This window comes from Thunnus albacares, chromosome 5 (assembly GCF_914725855.1).
Source record: "Thunnus albacares chromosome 5, fThuAlb1.1, whole genome shotgun sequence".
Taxonomy (NCBI): Eukaryota; Metazoa; Chordata; class Actinopteri; order Scombriformes; family Scombridae; genus Thunnus; species Thunnus albacares.
The window spans coordinates 35574434-35594999 of NC_058110.1; the positions used below are offsets into that span (position 1 = coordinate 35574434).

General features: G+C 37.5%; 3 protein-coding genes across 5 annotated transcripts in view; 1 reads left to right on the forward strand and 2 right to left on the reverse strand.

Moving 5' to 3' along the window:
* The window catches only part of LOC122981768 (polymeric immunoglobulin receptor-like), a 724120-nt gene that overhangs the window by 379358 nt on the left and 324196 nt on the right, over window positions 1-20566 (forward strand). The gene's annotated exons all lie outside the window — the stretch shown is intronic.
* The window catches only part of LOC122981723, a 930226-nt gene that overhangs the window by 235177 nt on the left and 674483 nt on the right, over window positions 1-20566 (reverse strand). The window lies entirely within an intron of this gene.
* LOC122981790 (deoxyribonuclease-1-like 2) lies at window positions 1782-17937 on the reverse strand. 3 transcript variants are annotated; one of them, XM_044350562.1, is made up of 10 exons: window positions 17813-17936; window positions 10343-10517; window positions 8548-8636; window positions 6966-6977; window positions 4848-4934; window positions 4386-4483; window positions 3217-3329; window positions 2839-2996; window positions 2424-2520; window positions 1782-1999 (listed from the first exon to the last, which is right to left on the reverse strand). In XM_044350562.1, exons 2-10 carry the CDS (start codon window positions 10508-10510, stop codon window positions 1868-1870), a joined length of 954 nt encoding a protein of 317 aa, XP_044206497.1. In that variant the 5' UTR covers window positions 10511-10517; window positions 17813-17936; the 3' UTR covers window positions 1782-1867. The 3 variants fall into 3 exon arrangements, with proteins under 3 accessions (XP_044206497.1, XP_044206496.1, XP_044206498.1); XM_044350561.1 differs by lacking the exon at window positions 6966-6977 and having other exon boundaries at window positions 8536-8636; window positions 17813-17937; XM_044350563.1 differs by lacking the exon at window positions 6966-6977.

Below are 20566 nucleotides of genomic sequence, written 5' to 3' on the forward strand. Positions count from 1 at the left end.
ACTAGCATTTCTTCCTCGTTGGTGGAACAAGTTGTTCTGACAAACATGCAGCTGCAGCGCTGCAGCAGCGCGCGCAGGAGGACAGACCTGCAAACAGGATGTTTTATACATTTATACACGAGTACCTGGTGACTTACTGCAAACCAGAGCTGGAAAGTAACTAAGTACATTTACTCAAGTACTGTACTGATGTTTAAGTTGCGAGGTACTTGTACTTTACTTGAGTATTTCCATGTGATGCTACTTTCTACATTTCAGAGGGAAATATTGTACTTTCTACTCCACTACATTTATTTGACAGCTTTGGAGTTACTTTTTTCATGAATGGGTCCTGTTTTATTTGTATTGTGTAACTGTACAGGTGGCTGTAAACCACTAAGAAATGCAGAACTGTGCCAGTAAAGGCAGAGAAGAAGAAGAAGAAGACTGTAAACATGATGTAAACAATGCAGGAATTCAAATACTTTGCTTTGCAAATGTTTTATGAGGAAGGAAATACATTCAACACATCTGTTGGACTTCCAGCAAACACAGTCAGTTTATGTAAACAGAACTATTGATTATTTATAATAAAACTCCACAGGAGGCTTGAACTCATACAGGAACTAAACAGGTAAATATCTTTTACCTAATCTGTCTTTTGATCCCTTTTTAAAATATGTTTAGTATGCATGTAATTCACAACATATATCCACTGATCCATAATCCTGATTGATCCCAAACATCACTTTTATCATTTGTCATAATTCCAATAAGGCTTGAGAAAAGCTTTTATACTGTAAAAATCAACAGACTTCATATTGAAACATCTTAAGAATTTTAATTTCAACATCAAAATGTTTACTGAATATTAAAAAACACACAAACAATAAATGTTAAAACATTCCTGAGATATTCCAGATATTTACATCTGTACATGTTGTGACGACAGAAGAGAGACAAACATTTATACAACGTGTTATTAAAGTTTAATCTAACGTACATTCATTCATTCAATGACCCAAAAAACCTCCACCTGACAGCAGCAACGTGGACCAGAAACACCTCCATCATAAACTCCTCACTACTTTAAAATAAATCAAGGTCCTCTTACTATCTTTCTCCAGAGCTTTCAAACACATCTCAGTGTTTGGAAGATAATATTTTGTTTTTCTTTGGTGAAAACTTGTGGTACAATATTATTATAACTGATACAACTGATGGATAAAGTTATCATAGTAAGTTGTAATAAACTGGAATTATCTTTTAAAGTCTTTAAATTCTTGTATTTGGCATCTGATGGTTTTATGTCAGAATATAAATCTAAAAACAGTTGAAGAGTCTGTTTGACTCAGATTACAGTTACTGTCACATATCACATGTTCAGATAATCACTGCTGATTGGTTCACTGTTTAAAGGGAAATAAATGTTAAAAAAACTGCAGCGACGAAAATATAAAATCTCTGAAATGAATGAAAGGGAAAGGTAAAGCTGCTGTAGTTGATGATATGAAAGTGAATATTATTATTATTGAGAGATAATAACTGAGTGGAAGTGAATGAAGGTGTGAATGATGCACTCTGTAACGTTTCAGAGCAGGTTATGATGATTATTTGTCATTATGGAGATACTGGTTTGATCACTGGAGAGAACAGCTTATTCACTTCGGATATGAAAATAAATATGACGTCACCGCCAAAATATAATTCATCTTCAGAAAAAAAAAAACTGAAATATTTCAGCTGTGATTGAAAGAAAAAGTTTGTTATTTTGGGTAAAAAAAGACGGATTTGTCCTTTTATTCCCGTGTATAAATATATAATATAATAATAATATAATATAATATATAATAAAGCTGATAAACTGAAAAGTTTACTGAGCAGACGATCACAGAGCGGACCGGAGGAACGGCGCCGTCGCAGCCGCGCTGAGGAGGAACAGAAGGGGCGTGGCCTGAAGGAGAAGGGCGGAGCTCTTTAGTCTCACCTCCACAGGTAAGTGGTCGCTCACCTCCAGCACCTGGTGGACAAAACAACAACAGGTACGTCTGTGTGCATGTTGAACTTTGGAGGAAATTTTACAGAAAAACTTTTTGCACCAATAAAAGACGAACGACGCAAAAAACCCCGAAATCGCTGAATTCAGTTATTTGTTAGTTTTCTTCACATCACACACATAACACACCACCACCTCAAGCTGTTTGCACTATAAACACAGTATAGATATATACATATAGTAGTGAGATATATATCACACACACTGTGGGTGATGTTATGTAATGTGCATAAGAAAACTAACAAATAACTGAATATTTCAATGTAAGTTTCACAGATGTGGTTCAATATGTACAAGAGACTTGTTGAGATGTTTCAGTCAGGACCAAAGTGGTTAAAAAAAAAGTCTGGTAACGTTACAGCCGTGTAGAAAGAAAGAAAGAACAAACCTTGGTCCTGGTTAGTTTGAACTCTTGGGCAAAGTTGAAGACTTTTGCAGAGAACGGCGAGATCGCCTTCAGGAAGGGCTTCCCATGTACTACGATCCTGACACACACACACACACACACGCACACACACACACACACACACACATGCACACACACACACACACACAAACACGCACACAAACACGCACACACACGCACACACACACACACACAAACACACACACACAAACACACACACACACACACACACACACACAGAAAGTACAGATACAAATTAATGAAAAAATATTTTAAAAAATATTCATAAAAACATGAAAAATTCACTTCTTTTCTTAAATGTTTCCTCCTGCTCCTCACTTCCTCTCCCTCACATCACCTCCTCCACACACACACACACACACACACACACACACACCTGTCATATGGACAGCTGGTGTCGTCGGTGACGGTGGTGTCTAATCTGTCTCCGATCAGCCAGGAGAACTTTGTATTGGTGAACAGTCTGATGTTCTTCTTGGTGTGTCGGGTCACGTAGGCGCAGCCGGCGTGGAAATCTCCTAAAAACATCACATTCTACACACACACACACACACACACACTTTGCTTTAAGACACACTGGACAAACTGTGAACTTGTCCTTTAAATGCAGAGTAAATGTATTTAGTTACATTAGTTTGAGGTGAATAAACAAGGAACCAGCAGCCAAATCTGAACAAGAATGAGATGAATTTTGCTCTTGAATCCGTCTGAATGAACCTTCAGGTTTCTCTCTTCCTTCCTACCAAACTCTCACCGTGTTGTTCCATTTCTTGCTGACTTCCTGAAAGACGTCGTAGAGCCGGTCGATCTCCTGCACGGCCTTGCCGGGGTCACTGTGCAGAGGAACCAAGATAAAGTCCTTGATTTCTGTGAACAGACGAAAGAAAACGAGAAGCGGAAGCAGTGAAAGAGGAAGAATAAGAATCAGTCAGTATGTGAGAGTTAAAGCCAGTTGTCTTCCTGTTATTCACAGCTCAGGGAGGCTTCTCATCTGTTTTAACTGTCTCCTTGTTTCCTTCACTTGCTGCGAGGAAAGAAGAATCAAGGAAACACGTTTTTAGAGAAAGGAAGACGTCTGAAGTGACGTCAGTGTTGGTGAACAGCAGCACAGCTGGATCAGCTGTCAGTCTGCGGCTCAGATCTTCATCAGGTCACATCCATACGTAGGCTGACAAACACTCTCCAACCCGCCCAGGATGATAAACATCTCCAATCAATTCATAATTCAATAAAATACATAGAAAAGAAGCAGGAATATAAAGGCCACACATCAAAAATATCACAAATATCAAAACAAACATCATATATAAACATCAGATTCATTATCACATTCAAATATATAACAAACTAAAGTAAACGGAACTTTAAATTCTTACATAAAGGGTCTCAACACCTTTCTATCAAATATTAACAGGATCATATTATATTTACATATTTAATTGTGCAGATGATACTTTTTAACTGCTGTTTTCTAATATTCTTACACTTACGTGATGTTTGTAGAATTATTCTCCCTCAACATAAAGTTTACATGTCTCATCATTTGTAGGAATAATTCAGGGAAAGTTGAAATGATGTAAATGTTCAAACAGACTTTGTTCTCATAGAAAACGCTGTTTCATTTCAACGTGTTTGCTGCTAAAAGACATCAGACTCGTCAGAACGCCGAGGATGAAAAGAAACAACGTTGTGATGAATGATGAAAGTTGACATGATGTGATATTAATGTTCAGACAAGCTGAAGATGAATTTCTGGTGGACAAATAAAGTTGTTTTGATTTGATTTAGTCTCTCATATCGTCGCCTCCTCAGAACACAAACAGAAACAGCAAAATGAAACTTTTCTCTCTCTCGATGATGAACCAGAACCAGAAGAGACGTGAAATAAACTTCATTTGACAGAAGTGTTTTGTTTCCACTGACCAGTTTTTTTGCTGTGGAACTTAACGACAAACGGCCGTCTGACGAAAAAGTCTTTGTTCTGGTACTGATGCTGATCCGTCACGTTGACCGTCTCCGTCCTGTCGGGAGACGAAGAGGAGACGTTCAGAACAGGAAGAGGTCATGTGGTGGATTTACTGGTCTGCTGCTAAATCCAGTTTATATTAGATGAACATTCACAGAGGAGATCAAAACATTTAACAACTAAACTGTTCTTATCTGGTTCAGATCTGAACATTAAAGGGGCAGTTCACCACTTAATACATCTGTTGTCTGCATTTTAACAAATACCTGAGCAGTTTTATAAAGTACAGGGTGAAGGACTGAAAGAGCTCAAAGAACATGAGAGACTTTATTCTACAGTCTGAACAAAATAAGACATCATTTCCAGTTTTTTAAAATCCCAGTCTGAGGTTTGAAATGGAGCAGAGCGCCGTGTCTCACCTGTAGATGAAGACGTACTTCTGCAGGTCAGTAGGAGACTTTCCCAAACTCTTACTGGACACTGCCTTGTAGGTGTAGTCCTCATACCTCCACACACACACACACACACACACACACACACACACACACACACACACACACACACACACACACACACACACACAGATAATTATGTTTATTACTGAGCTGCTAGTGGTGGTTTACTGGTGTACTTTGTCCACAAAATATATAAGCGTCATAAAAGTAGAATTTATCCCAAGAAAGTGCTCGGTTATTATATAAAATGTATAATCATTGTCATGCATTACACTGGTTTATGCCTTCAGACCAGTACACATGCATCTGTTAAGAGGTATTTTTGTATTACAGTAACAACCAGTGAACATCTGACATGTTTAAGTATGAGCAGACACACACCGACCACCAGAGTTTAAACATCATAATCACCAATTAATCAGATTGATCTGTGTCAGACGTCACCAGGAGGAGAGCAGCCGCCTCGTTTCACTTATGATGATATTTAAGGTTAAATTGGGCCAAATATGACGTATAAAGTATTATTTCCATCCATCATTCTGTCGGCATTTAAGTACTTATATAATTAATATCCACAGTATTAACAGCTTATATTACACCTTTCATCAAAAGTCTTGATCCACAAATCCTTTAATTAATTATGGTACAATTTCATTTTTTTCCTTCATTTCTAAACTGATAGAAAATGTGTTTCTGGTTGAAAGTTTACATCTTTTTACTCTGTTCAAACTGCATTTATCAGGATATTAAATTATTTGTTAAATCATCATAAATTCTGATCTAGTTACTAAAACTGATGACTGCATCTGACTCCACACCATCATTTTAGGTTCAGATTGCTGATGTTGAGGTCTCTCATCCAGACATAATAAATCCCAGTTTAACTGGTAGATATAATTAGACGTAACACTTAATTAAGCCGCTCAGCTGACTGTCAACGAGTTTCAGCATCTAGACAAACTCCAGCCGTCTATCAATACATCTTCATCTTTCTGAACATGACCTGACGTCTGGAAATCAGTCAGACTGGAAAAAGGTTTTTAAACAAAGCATGTTGTGATTTTGGGACCTACAGTATGGAGCTAATGAAGGTCCAGAAAGTGTGTAGCTTAGCTTAGTTCAGAGACAGGAAACAGGAGGAAAAATATACCATCCAGCAACTGCTTTATGTTAGCTAACATGCCAGTCACCAGTCACCAGTCCACCCAGTACATAGGTGGGTTTAGTAGACAGAAGGGTCAGAAACTCCAGCTAACAAACCCAGTGAAGCCTTTGTCCAAACTCTGGAGGACGCAGAGTGAACATCTGCAGCAGCTCAGCTTGACTTTGACGATCATATTTCAACACAACTGTACCTGAGAGCCGAAGATTTACCGAGAAAAAATAACCAACTGACGGTGAGATGCAGTCCTGGGAAAACAACTATAACAACATCCCTGTCTCATAAACTCTCATAAACTCTCAAAAACTCTCAAAAACTCTCATAAAATCTCAAAACTCTCATAAACTCTCATAAACTCTCATAAACTCTGCCATCGCCACTGACTGGTGAAATGTATTCTGGGATATTTGGCTTCCTCAGTCCCAGGGTTTGAGTGAGAACAGGATTCTGGACTTTTGACAACAGCAGTTGTTGGTCAACAAATAGCTTTGATGCTAACTGCTGCTAAACCACAAAGTTTCCTTTTAAAATGTCTGGTTGTACAACATGTGACTCTGTATTATTTTCAGTTTCCCTCAGTTTCTGTGCTAAACTCAGCTGGTCCTCTAACTGAACAAATCTGTTCCTTTAACCTTTGTGTTCTTCAGGCACATAAAATAATGCTGTTTGGATTAAAGATTAGCAACATAAAGTCAGGATTAAAGTCAGGATTATTCAGTGTGTCTGATCTTTAAACGATACTCGATCATTGATAAACGTGATGATGACGAGACGTTTCCTCTGGTTGACAGTCAGCTGACATGTTATTATAGACATCAGGATTAGTAAAGAGGGTAATTAAAGCTTTAATAATTAAAGGTGATTGTGATGATTCATTTTGATTAGATGTTGTTACACATGCTGGTAAAAATCTGTCGTACCTGTTAGTTTCCCTGTTGGAGGCAGACAGCAGAGATATAATATCACCATCAGTATCAATACAGCAGTGATACTGTTACATTCATTATTACACTGGTGCCTTTACTAACTTCAAATAGTGAAAAACGTCAAACATGAAATAAAAATGTCACATTTGATCCTGTATCCAAAAAGGAAAATTTTATTATAAAACACAGCAATATTTTGTACTTTCAGCTGTTTCCTCAAAACAACTGATTAACTGACTGATATGAAGCGACATGATGGAGTCTGATCTCAGTTTGATCCTTCTGTCAAAACATCTTCATGGAAAAGAACTTGGTCTCTTTTTTTCTCATTAAACAGATGAAATTTAAATATACAAAATATCAGCTACTAAAAGCAAAAACTGCAAAAAAAAAGTTTAAAATGCAAAGTGTGTTTGTAAGACTTACTGATATAGAAACAGATTATAATATTTAAAGTATTTTCTTCTGGAAGTCTGTTGAGGATCTGCTGCTTAGTGTCAACAGCAGGAAGATAAAAGCTTCAATAAACAGGTTTGTTACAACGTAGTTAAGATTATATGTGACAACAGTCCTCAAGTCAAACATGTTTCCCTCTTTCTCCTCTGTTCTCACCTTTAATCTCAGTTTAACACCTGATTTGTGACGTCACAGGTGTGATGTACAGCAGTGCACAGAGGAGGAGACATCTTGTATCCAGCAGTTCAATTCGTAAAATAAACAGTATTTGCGCATCTTAATGCAACTGAAAAGTAACTGAACTTTTTTTTGAGGAAAACACATAGAACTGAAATCTGTGTTTTCATGTTTTAAAAACATGTTAACTGTCATGGTGATCAGATGATAAATGCTGTGAGCTTGTTTCAGTCGTCTGTATTTTACATCTGTGTGATCTTTATGCTGCGTTCAGGGGAGTTTTTGGACGTTGTGTTTTTATGACAGAGAGCAGAGAGATGACAGGAAATGAGGTTGAGGGACGTTAATATTCATATAAACCAGTAGTTTATACTTTTCTACCTGATGTAAACTAGAATATCCTCTTTAGTCACTGAGTGGATCTTTTTTCTTGATTTAACAGCATTTGGAAGTTTCTTGTTATAACAAATTATGTTACAATGAGAGAAGTTTGTTTTAATGAGATACGTTCATTTTGTGATACGAGATAAAGTGATGTATTGTTATAATAAACGTTTCTTGTTACAGAGTAATTCAGTATTTAGTAATAATGAGAGAAGTTTGTTATTATAACAGGAAACTATCTCATTAATAACATGATTAACATCTTGTTAGATCCAAAAGTTTCTTGTTATATAAAAAGCAAAGTGAATATTATTGTGTGATGTGGCAGCAGCACGCCGCCGTACTTCCCCTTTTACGGTTAATTGTCTTTCTCATATTACTTGAATGATGATGAGATGAAACGTTACTCTCTGCAACAGTGTTTTGATGACAGTCGACTTAGTTCGGCTGTAGTTTGAGTCCCGTCAGTCAACTGAACGAAATTTAGTGTGAAACTGACGAGCTGCAGAACTACTGACATCTTTGTTTAAACCAGTGACTCCAGTACCTTCCACTGTACCTGTTGAGAGACGACAGCAGACTCCTGATGGCTGAACCGTCCGGATCCGTCACATCCTGCAGGAGACAGATATCACAGCGAGCAGCGATCTGCACACACAGAGAGACAGTCAGACTCACAGCGTCGTATCACTGTTACTGTGATTGGCCATAACATGTAAAATGATACTCCAAGGGACGCTGTCCTCCCTAACCAATCAACAACCAGAATGCAATATTGACATCAAGTTGGTCCAATGATAGTTTCCAGATTTCATCTTCAATTCTCTCCACTGTAAGTTAGGGTAGCAGCAGTAGATAGCTCCTTGCATTAGCCAATGCAACAGCTGGCTTGTTGTAGCAGCCTGAAGGACTCTTTATACATCCATGGAAGGACTGTTAAGGACTGTTGTAAAGCTAATGGGAGAAATGATCTGGACTGTGCAGCGCAGCAGCAGCAGGACACCGCCAGGGAGGCTGGAGAGAGAAGCAACCGGAGAAACAACCAGGAGAGTTTGCTTGTTTGTCATTGTTGCTAATGATATCAGACTGGTTAAGCTGCAGCCATAAAGTTCTGTTAACTAACAAACAAGATGACCAACAGTCACAAATGGATGTTATGACATGAATACTTCATCTCCATGATAGAAAGAAGAAGACATCAGATAACGTGAGTCAGATACAGCTTCTCTCTCTCTGTCTCTTTGGTCGCTAATTTAATCTCTGACGGTTAAATGTCTGTGTGGCTGCTGTGTGAATTTATCTCCTTAACAAGAATGCAGCAGAAATCATATAATGTGTTGTGGGTAGTTTGCTTGTTGAAGTTACAGTGATCTGTCTGGACTCACTCATTCATTCATTCGGTTTTAATTGAGTGGTTGCTCAGTCACCTGTTGATGTTGTATGATTAGTGTGCAGGAGGTCTGGCTGCTTGCTTCTGACAGTTTCTTTGGTTCGTTTTTAAGCTGAGACGTATATTGAGTTATAAGCTTACAGTAACTAGAATAACAAGTGTTAACTAGTGGTGTAACGGATTGTAGTTGATCCATGATCCATATGGATCACCCCCCACAGTTCGGCAGGCATATGAACTGTGGATTAATTGCAAAATTTAATGTCTCATGTAAGACAAAGTAAACAAACTGCTGTAAGTACAAGTCATGAACAGACATGACTCAAATCCGTGATATAATACGAACCGTGAGTTTTGTGTTCATGTTAACACCCCTAGTGTTAACATGTCAGCTTTGTAGACTATATTTTGTATGTCGTGCACATAGATGAGAGTGTGTAAGTCATGTATTTGATACATGCATTAATACTTTCTGATGTGAACCTACACTTTTAGATCTGTGAATGTTTCTAGTATTCAGCACTGATCTGTTCCTGTATCACATTATAATATATATTGTCTGTTTTTGATGAGAACATAAATCTGTTGTCACAATAGAACAATACTGTAAATTTAAATTTCACTTTGTTGGTAAAATCACACATCTGAACCAGTCCATGGCTAAAATGAGTTCTTCTTTTTGTTTAGATACATGTATATGCTAAATGTCTTTAAAGAAGCAGCCTTTACACCACTCAGGGGTTTTTGTTTGTAAAAGCAAATTGTTTTATTGGCATATAAAATTGCCCCCCCCCTCCGATTTCATCAGGTGGGGGATGATGATGATATAGTTTGATGATATATGTTGTAAGATTTCATGTTGGTTTTCCTCCTGTCCTCCCGAATTTTTTGAGTCACCAGCCACCACTGGTGTGTGTGTGTGTATATATATATATATATGTGTGTGTGTGCGTGTGTGTTCTACCCGTGTCAATGTGTGCATCACTCTGTAGTTTGCTGCTTTCTCATTGTTGAAGTTCTGAACGTTGTAGGCACAGATCCTGAATTCTGCCGTCGCTGCTCCGACCAAGACGGTGAAGAAAAAGAAGAGAAGCAGAGGAAGACGAGGAAGATGAGGAGAGCACCACTTCATGATTGGACTGTGGAGAAAACAAAGAACACACATGTCATTAAATATTAATATGAAGCATTTGACCAACAGAAAGGAATAAAATAACAACACAGATGATGTTTTCTGGTGGAAAACGTCTACAGACAGTCAACACTGACGTTCATTCTCTGTTCAGTCACAGTCAAAGATTAAATATACATTATTGATCCCTGGAGGGTAAATTCTCATGTAGCAGCAGGAGGCTAATAAGTAAGAAAGATAAAAAACTATTTGAATGAAATAAATAAAAACAAAATAGGAAATTACAGATATTAGAGAGATGACATCAAAAAGGCTTCAGACACAATTTACGCACATTACAATACATCCAGCAGCATGTGTCAATTATGAATGAAGAAAGCACTGTGTGTGTGTGTGTGTGTGTGTGTGTATATATGATTCATAATATGTACCAGGGATACAACAGTGTATATCGTATGTGTCTGTTCATATGGAGACTGTTTTACCTGCATTGTAAAATAGTGTTAGATATGTTATTACTTTTTATATTAGTAGTAATAGTAATCATGATATATGATAAAGGACTAAATCTTTCTAATCCAACGTCTTCACAGCTGCATGCTGCATCTAGAACTGTGTTTCTGAACAATGATGCACATGTGCAGCTGGAACGTTCACCACCTGCATGTGACGCAGGAGCATAAAAAGCTGAAGAGTGTGTGACAGAGTGAACAGAAACAAACTGACAGGCAGGTTTACTGTTTAACAGCCTTCAGAGACTCTTTATAACTCTCAAACTGATCCTGGTGACACAGAAAACAGATTCAACAGTTTAATCCAGTAAACAGTGAACATGTTGAGGATGTTTGGAGTCACTTAGTGAGGAGAAAACTTCATGTTTCTTTCATACTGTTTGTATGAAACCAGCTTTCACTGGAAGATACATTTAGCTGTAATGTTATTTATATGTTGTTTCATTGGTCTGCTGGAAGAGAAAAGTTTCTCTGAGCTCTGTCCTGAGAACGATTCTGTTCTTAGAAGTACGAAGCGTTTCTACAAACGCTCTGACATTTCCTAAAGCAGTAATAGCAGTAAGAGTGTTAAGAGCTTCTGAAGATGTTTTTGGTTCCTCCTGCAGGTCGTGAAATTTGTTAATCAATCATCAGACAAGAGTTCAGACCATCCAACTCAGCTTTAAACTGCATGTCAGAGTCTGTTAGGATTTGATTAATTATCTTGAACTGCAGATTTATAAAAATGTCTTTTTCTCTGTCTGCAGACCTCCAGCAGCTATCAGACAACACTGTATATTCACTCACACATAAACATCAGATGTCTGGTGTTTTTCCCAGATGGATGAACTGTGTTGTGAAATGAAACCAAACATGACACAACACAGTGAGTCAGTGACCCTTCACAGGAAAATAAATAAATAAATAAATAAATGACACCGTCAATGCTGCAAACAGGAAGAGACATGTAAGTGGAAAAATACTTAAAGACTGATTTAATCTGTCCGAGGCAGAAAGTGACGCTCACTGAAAATGTTTCTAACAAGAGAAACAAACTCATGAACCTCCAGACTGCAGCAAACAGAGGAGAATGATTAACACTTCCTTCCTGTGTGTGTGTGTGTGTGTGTGTGTGTGTGTGTGTGTAGTGGGGGGGGGGAGGTTAACCGCTCAGTCATTCTCAGCAGGAAGCAGATGACTGATATTAAATATTAACTCAACCTCATTCAGTTCAACAGCTTCATCGGATTATTTTCAAAGCATTAATGGGCATTAGAGTGTGAATGTGGAGGTGACGTATGACTGTGGCTGAGTGGTTGGACTGGTCTGATGATGATGATGATGATGATGATGATGAGTGTGAGCATGTCCAGACCTGCAGCACTAAACCAGAGAGAGAGTGACAATCCTTCAGCAGCAAGAACCAGTTTGTTGTGACATTTCTCCCTAAAGTTATGTTTAAAAAGGAGGTTCCCAGTGTTCCCAGTGTGTTAAACCAGCAGTCAGGTGTCCATAGTAACGGTGAAAAAGGTTTTCCTCGCTGTAATCATTCCCCCTGTTCATACTGGATATTAAAAGATCCTTCAAATGTGCTTTCAATGGAAGTGATGGAGGATAAAATCCACAGTGTGTCCACACAGTCATTTAAAAGTCTGTGTGAAGCTTCTATTCAGCTTCAGCAGTCTGAGTTAGTCATATCAAGTGGATATCTGACACATTTACAGTCTTTTTAGCATCAAATTCCCTCTTTGTGTTTCCTCGGACAGTGTTTCCCTGTTGAGCTGCAGGTGGAAGTATAGTAACAAGAGGGACTTTGGCACTAAAAAGACTGTAACGTTGAAAGATATCTACTTGATTTGACTCATTTGGACGCTGAAGCTTCATATTAGCTTCAGAACTTTAAATACTTTTTTTTTGCACAGAAGGAGGACTGTGGATTTTGTCCTCCATCACTTCCATTGTAAGGTCATTATGAAGGGATCTTCTACTGGTCAGTATGAACAGGAGGAATGATTACAGCAAGAACAACAGCTTTAATGTTCATTTGATGACTGTTGGTTTAAGACAGACTGGAAAACTGTGAACTCGTCTTTTAACAAGGCAACTCCACTAATTTCATTAGCGTGTGTTAAAATAGTATATAAAGCCTTTTGATGATGATGTCACTGATGATGTCACTTGAGTCAGCGTTCAGGCTACATGTGGGCGTGTGGAGTAAGAAGAACTGAGAACAGCAGACCTCTAGAGACCAGCACCGACACAAGTCGCACCGGGTCCAAACTCTACTCAGTCTGATCGGGTCTCGTTTGAGTCTGGATGTCAATATGTCCGATACCCGAGTGGACGTAGCTGTTCTGATCACCGCAGGAGGAAACTGAGTGTTAAGGGCTGCAACGATTAATCCATCGACAGAGAATTAATCTCCATCTATTTTTAATAATTGAGTCGTGACTTCATTCTCTGCTCAGGACGTCATTACTTCACTGTTTCTTTACACAGCGAATAGTTGTTTGTTGACATCTAGCGTGGCTGAATGTTGTCTGTTCCATCAGAGCTGCAATGATCAGCTGATTAATCCATCAGTTGCCAACTATTTTGATAAATCAATTAATTGTTTTGAGTCATTTTTTTAAGCAGAAAAAGTCCAATTTCTCTGATTCCAGCTTCTTAAATGTGAATATTTTCTGGTTTCTTTGGTCTCTATGACAGTAAACTGAATATCTTTGAGTTGTGGACAAAACAAGACATTTGAGGACGACGTCTTTGGGAAACGCTGATCAGCATTTTTCACCATTTTTTGACATTTTATGGACCAAACAATTAATCGATTAATCGTTGCAGCTCTGATTTAGAGGTCAGAAGTGAATGTAAAGGATATTAAAACAGGTTGTCAATCTTTCGCTCAGTCGGCTGCAGGTTTTATTGCTGGTGCAGGAGGTTCAGTTTATAGAAATTTGTGTTTGAAGCATTTAAAACTCCTGGTTCTCAGTCGACCGTATCGTGGATCAGGTCTGGCTGTGACCTCTAGTCAAGGCTACATTAGCTGCTACTAGCATAACATCTGAATCTGTAGAGTTTAGTGAATCCAGTGCATTTTCAGAATAAAAGCTTGATAAAAGTTGTTCATTACAATTCAAGCACTGGTGATCATATACACCGGAAACAAACACGTTGTCCAACCACATATGAAGACTGAAGATTGACTGGTTTATATGAGTCCTGCACCAAAACCAGAGCGGCCACGTGAATTATAATTTACAGTTCCACAAATACAAAAACAGAACATCTTGAAATTCAGATGAATTGTCTCATGATGATGAACACAGTGGTGCCTTTTTCTATAAGTCTCTGCAAAACAGAAACCTCCAGATTAAAGAGCAAACTCAGCATTCAGACAACTAAAACAACTCAGGATTCTTCAACTGAAGTTTTCCTGCCTGCAGTTCTTATCTGAAGACTTTCAGACAGTTTCTCCTCAAAACACGTTCATGCTGTTATATTCTGGCTGTCATTGAACGCAGCCTCCACAGTTCTGACACTGTGAAGAGTTTCAGATGCTGTTCAACAACCCGACAGGCAGCTGAGACCTTTAATGCAGCTCTCATCATTTTTAAACTAAACTTCTGTCAACTCATCATTTCAAAAACGTCTTGAGCACCTACAGTCGCCTCCGTCTGCAGAGAAAAGGAGGCGCTGTGAGGAGCAGACTGTGTGTTGGATGTATCTTCAGGCTCCTTCACACTTTGGGATTTTGGGGCGTCTGAGACAAAAGTTGACAATCGAGAGAGAAACTTTAGTCGTCAATCTAAAACGGCGTCTCTGATCATACATCCACCACACAAAAAACAAGTTTTGCTGCTGATGACGTCTCTGCTGCGATTCACCGCAAACCTTCAAACTGACATCTGACAGTCTGACATGAAATAAACTCACACAGTTTGTTTAGTCTGTAAACGACTTTGTCCAATTAAGAGTAAATATTGTATTTTATCAAAACTATTTTAAAAAGATGATAAATCTGATTGATGGAAAACAAGTTGGTGAAAAACATTTGGTGAATAAAGTTGTATTGCGCTTTTATTTTGAAATTTAAACTACACATCGTGTCCAGTCATGTGACTATACGAGGAAGCTTCAACTAGCAGCTGTAGATACTGGGATCACAGACGCACTTAATCATGAAGCTGATACTGAGGGTGACAGCAGTCCAGCAGCCCCTCCCTCGCAGGCCTGGAGGCGGTCGGACCGGTAAAGCGACTTCTGCTCAGAGTTCCAACACTCCTTCAAAACAACAGTCTGACGTCTCCACAGCAGCTCAGTCACACACAACTTAATCTGTGTTTCAACCTTCAAGACTGAATTACAAACTGCCTTTAAGAGTCGTTCTAAAGATGAAGAAGAAGAGCAGAATACATGATTAATAGTTGTAATACTTTATAATTAGCAGAGCTGGAAAGTAACAAGTACATTTACTCAAGTACTGTACTTTAGTACAGTTTGAGGTACTTGTACTTTACCTGAGTATTTCCATGTGATGCTACTTTCTACATGTCAGAGGGAAATATTGTACTTTCTACTCCACTACATTTATTTGACAGCTTTAGTTACTTTTCAGATGAAGATTTGACACAATGGATAATATAACAAGCTTTTAAAATACAACACATTGTTAAAGATGAAACCAGTGATCTTTGTAACGTCATTATTCCGGCTGTAGTTTGTATTGTTGTTGCATTGAAGTACATTCATTTACTGTTTAGAACGACTAAGTCCAACACTGACAGTCCAACAGTTGCTGCTAAACTCACTGAGACACAAGAACCAACCAGATCCTGAATCTGTCTGCTGGGTTCAAATCATCTGTTGTGTCTCTTAAAATCCTGACAAACTATCTTCATTTATTTATGTCGCACCACAACATCCTGTTTCAACAGGAAACGCATCACATTATGAGGCGGCGTGCACTTTTACAGGTGGAACATCTTGAGTATCTTATTTGACATTTCCTCGCCGCTCGCTTGACTCGGAAGTCGTTCCGGTCCGCCATCTTGCAAAGCTCCCCGGTTATTGGATATCAGTTATTGATCGAACGCTGCAAGCTGATCAGACTGATCTGATAGATCACATGATCACTGAGTGACCAGATCACAGATTAAACTCAAGTAAAAATCTGTTAATTAGTCTGATCAACAAACGAACCATAAACAACTTTCTTCATTTATTAGAAGGTTTCTGTCGTTTCCTCCGTGAACTTTTATTATGTCAGAGAGTCTTTCTGTCATTTATTCAGTCACAGGCTGAATCCTGAGCGTCGGGTTTGACACTCTGATCATATTCTGGGTTATTAAACCATTAATTCACATGCAGAATATCAATAAATACAGACGCAAGTAAGGAATAAATAATATAAAGACTTTCTGCCAGTAGAAATGAGCAGGAAACAGCTGACTGACAGCTGATCAGTTGATGCTTCAGAGGAAAAGACGTCTCATCTGACCATCGATGTTTTATAAAACACATCTAAACTAAGAAGGAAGGACTCTCCGTCCGTCAGTCCTTTGATTTTCTCCGCATCTGTTCATCTGATGGACTTCCTGTTTGGCAGTTGTGCTGCTGAGGAAGCAAAAAGTCGAGTGTGAAGCTGTTTGGATGAGCGATTCTTCAGCAACACCAACCAGAGACCAAAACAACCAGCCTGATCCAAACAGCACTAGTTTCTCTACAGACATGTTTCCTTGTTTCCTTTCCTCACATCCTGCATCTCTCCTGCATCCTCGGTGGAAACATGGATTCAATCTAATAGAATCAGGATGCAGCCGGATGCTTCTGCTGCATTTAACACGACAGACGATGTAACAAACCAGCTTGTTTCTGCGTGTCAGTTAATGAATTAATATTAACGAGTTTATCTGTCACATCACAACTCAGAAACTCCAATGTGGACGTTTGACTTCATGACGGCCACTAAGTTTCACCTCTTCAACCCTCAAAAATCTGATTGATTAATTAATTTCAATCATGTTAATGGTTATTTTCACAGATGAATCAGTTTGTATATAAAACATCCAACGTCTTGTTCTGTCTGAGCAACAGTTAAATATATTCAGTTTACTGGTTTTTCACAATTGTTGCTTTAAAAAATGACTCAAACGTTTAATTCATGAACAGAATATTTGTGATTAATATTCTGTTCATCAACTTTATTGTTGAAACTTTACAAAACTGTAAAGTTTGAAATGTCTGATGTTGAGTTTAAAGACGTGTTTGGTCTGAGAGAATTTCAAACATTTACAGGAGTCTGAATGAACCAGTTTGAGTAACTTCATACTGGTTTCAACACAACAACAGAAAAGTTTTACAAGTTTTAGAGGTCGAAGGTCATGAAGCTCCAGAGATAATAAATAATAATAAACAGGATGTATAAACTGATCCAAATACGTCTGAAGTATTTCTGTTTATTATATTTGACTTCATCTCAACAATTTATGATTTCAATAAATGGAAGAAGCTCATATCAGAGTGTATCAGTCAGACCTGGCTGAACTTGTCTGAATGAAATAAAAACAGAAAAAATGTCACAAAAAACAAAACAAAAAACAAAAAAACAACGAGAATCAAAAAACACGAAACAAGAAAACAACAAACACCTGAACCAGACTCACACAGTCCTCACAAACCACTTCAAACGTTTCAACTGTCACACACACACACACACGGACCAAAAACCACTTTAACACACACACACACTGAAGAAACCAGCAGCTGTTACTGGTCCAGTCCCAGTTTAGTCCAGTGTTAGTGGTTTTCTTACCTGTTCAGGTGAGCAGAGAGTCTGTTCAGGTCTTGCAGCTGCAGGGTGGAGACTCAACCCGCCGCTGCTGCTGCTGCCGCCTTACATTCTTTACACTCCTCCTCCTCCTCTTCCTCCCCCTCCTCCTCTTCCTCCTCCTCCTCCTCCTGCTCCTCGTCCTCCTGCTGCTCCCCCTCCCCCACCTGCTCGTCCTCCTTCTTCTTCGTGTTTATTGGCGGGAACCAACGTTACAGGTGTTTACCGCCACCTGCTGTATCGGAGTGTGTAGATTCATCTATAGAAAAACAAACAAACAAACAAACAACCTCTTCCCTGACCCTGCCTGTATTATATAACCAACCTACTGACTTCTGTATATTATAATAATGTTTCCCTTTATTATCGTTTCTTCTGCCAGGTGTTAATTACGTCTCTTCTAATTAATTACTGTTGTCACTGTGTTGTTATTGACTTTTTCTTTGTTGATTTATCTGCTTGTTTGTTACCTTTAACACTAATATGAACAGAAACACAACAGAACTCTCCTGAGATCTTCTCTGACTGTTTATCTGGATGATGAAGCTCTGAAAGCTGCTGAAAATATGGACAATTATCAGTCAATCTGTCATATATATATATATATATATATATATATATATATATATATATATATATATATATATATATATATACATATATATATATATATATATATATATATGTATATATATATATATATATATATATATATATATATATATATATATATATATATATATATATATATATATATATATGTATATATATATATATATATATATATATATATATATATATATATATATATACATATATATATATATATATATGAACATTAAATTCTGGTATTTAAATGTAACTAGAACAGGAATTTGTTCACATGTTTGTTCACATTCATTTTAACATTTTCACGACCACGTTTAGTTGGATTTCCTCTCCTGTGCCTCCATACATTCCTCTTTGTTGATTTAATAACTTTTCTAACCTTAAATCTCTTTCTTTGACATTTTCTTGATTTAAATTCTTTCTCACCATTTTAAAAACTTGATTTTGTTTTTTTCATTCCACTGAAGCACAACGTACCTTATATTTATACTGCAGCCTTAAAATGCTCTTATATGTATATATATACATTTATAATATAATATACTGTAATAATATAACACTCAGTCTGCATAGTGAGGACTTTTACTTTTGATACTTAAAGTACAATTTGCTGATTATACTTTTTTGGGGAATTCAGGACTTTTACTTGTATCGGAGTATTTTGAGACTCCAGTATTTCTACTTTTACTTCAGTAAAGGATCTGAATGTTTCTTCCACCACTGTTCATGTTCATGAGTTCAATTTTATCCAAAATCAGAGAGAAAAGATGCAAATCAAATATGTGAAGATACATTTTAAAGCATTATTCCAACCCATGACTCCATGTTTTTTATAGCTGCACCATTTCATCACATGTTAGATTTCTGGATGTCTTGTGCATCATTTTATTTATACACAATATTTACACATTCAGAGATTCTGCATTTTGCAATGAGGGAGAAGGAGGAGATTTTGTTTTAAGGATTTCAATGAGATACTTTTAACCTTTTTGTGGTAAAAACATATTAGACAAAGTATTATTCAAGGTAGAGTATTTTATATACATCTGGAGGGAATGCAATAAAACAACAAAACAATAAAAACAGCTCCTTTATTGTCACCAAAAGATTGTTATTTAGACCGTACTCGTCTCTGATTCTTTATATGTATGGAAGCTCATCATTGCATTAATAATTTGAATTACACTGACAATTTTCAAATGTAATCACTACTGAATACTACATGTTGAAATTTAAATACCAGTGAATTTACTGTACAGAAATATTTGACTTTGTAAACCATCTTTCTGAATTTCACTTTGTGAATATTCACTTTCAAGCTGTTCAATTTCAAAAACTTTACTTCAAGTATATATTTATTTTAGGGTTCTTACATTCAGATAGAAAATTCTGATGTTTAAAGTCGAGATTAAATGAAAAAAATACCTTTTTTTTTTTTAACCCTTTAGATCACATCTCAGTCATATTGTACACTTATATAACAATATATGCCCCAAAAAAGCAAAAAAAACCCAATTTCTTTGTATTTTTATATCAAAATTCAATCATGTTTTCCTTCTGTAAAACAAAATATAACGTGTGCTTACGTAGGTTTGAACCAACCAGTTTCAATTTTACATTTTGAATTTGACCCATGGACTGTATATAAATATGGACGTATTCACCGTGACGTCACCCGTTGGTTTGCGAACTGCCATTTTGAAGCCTCGAGTGTAGCGATTTGACCATCGCCATCTTGGATTTGGCCGTCGCCATGTTTGATTTTTGGAGCCAGAAGTGACCATATTTGGACGAGAGGGTTGAGCTGACCATAGCACTAGCTGCTAGCTTGGTTAGCACAGTGCATTTACAATCTATGCTTAACAGTGATCATGCTAATGCTAATGCTAATTTTCGCTAGCGAAAAACAGGCCTAAAATCGTTAAAACAAAATGTACACACCGGCAAAACTGATCATCCGACTCACTGATTGGTCTTTTATTAAAACCAAACGCTGAACAAGACATTTTTTAAGCGACCACAAAGTTCAACTAACTTCAGTGAACTGAAAACACAATAATAAATAGCAACAGCTAGGCCTATATGCAATGGTTATGTTACGTAAGCAACGTTGTCGCTGTGGTAGTGCCT

Bases quoted from the DNA above. Each gene is read 5' to 3' on its own strand.
- LOC122981790 (XM_044350561.1), bottom strand. From the start codon at position 10,510: ATGAAGTGGTGCTCTCCTCATCTTCCTCGTCTTCCTCTGCTTCTCTTC. The intron at 2,997-3,216 runs GTGAGAGTTTGG...GTGTGTGTGTAG, and splicing joins GCAAGAAATGGAACAACACG to AATGTGATGTTTTTAGGAGA. The intron at 2,000-2,423 runs GTTTGTTCTTTC...TTTGTCCACCAG, and splicing joins TCAAACTAACCAGGACCAAG to GTGCTGGAGGTGAGCGACCA.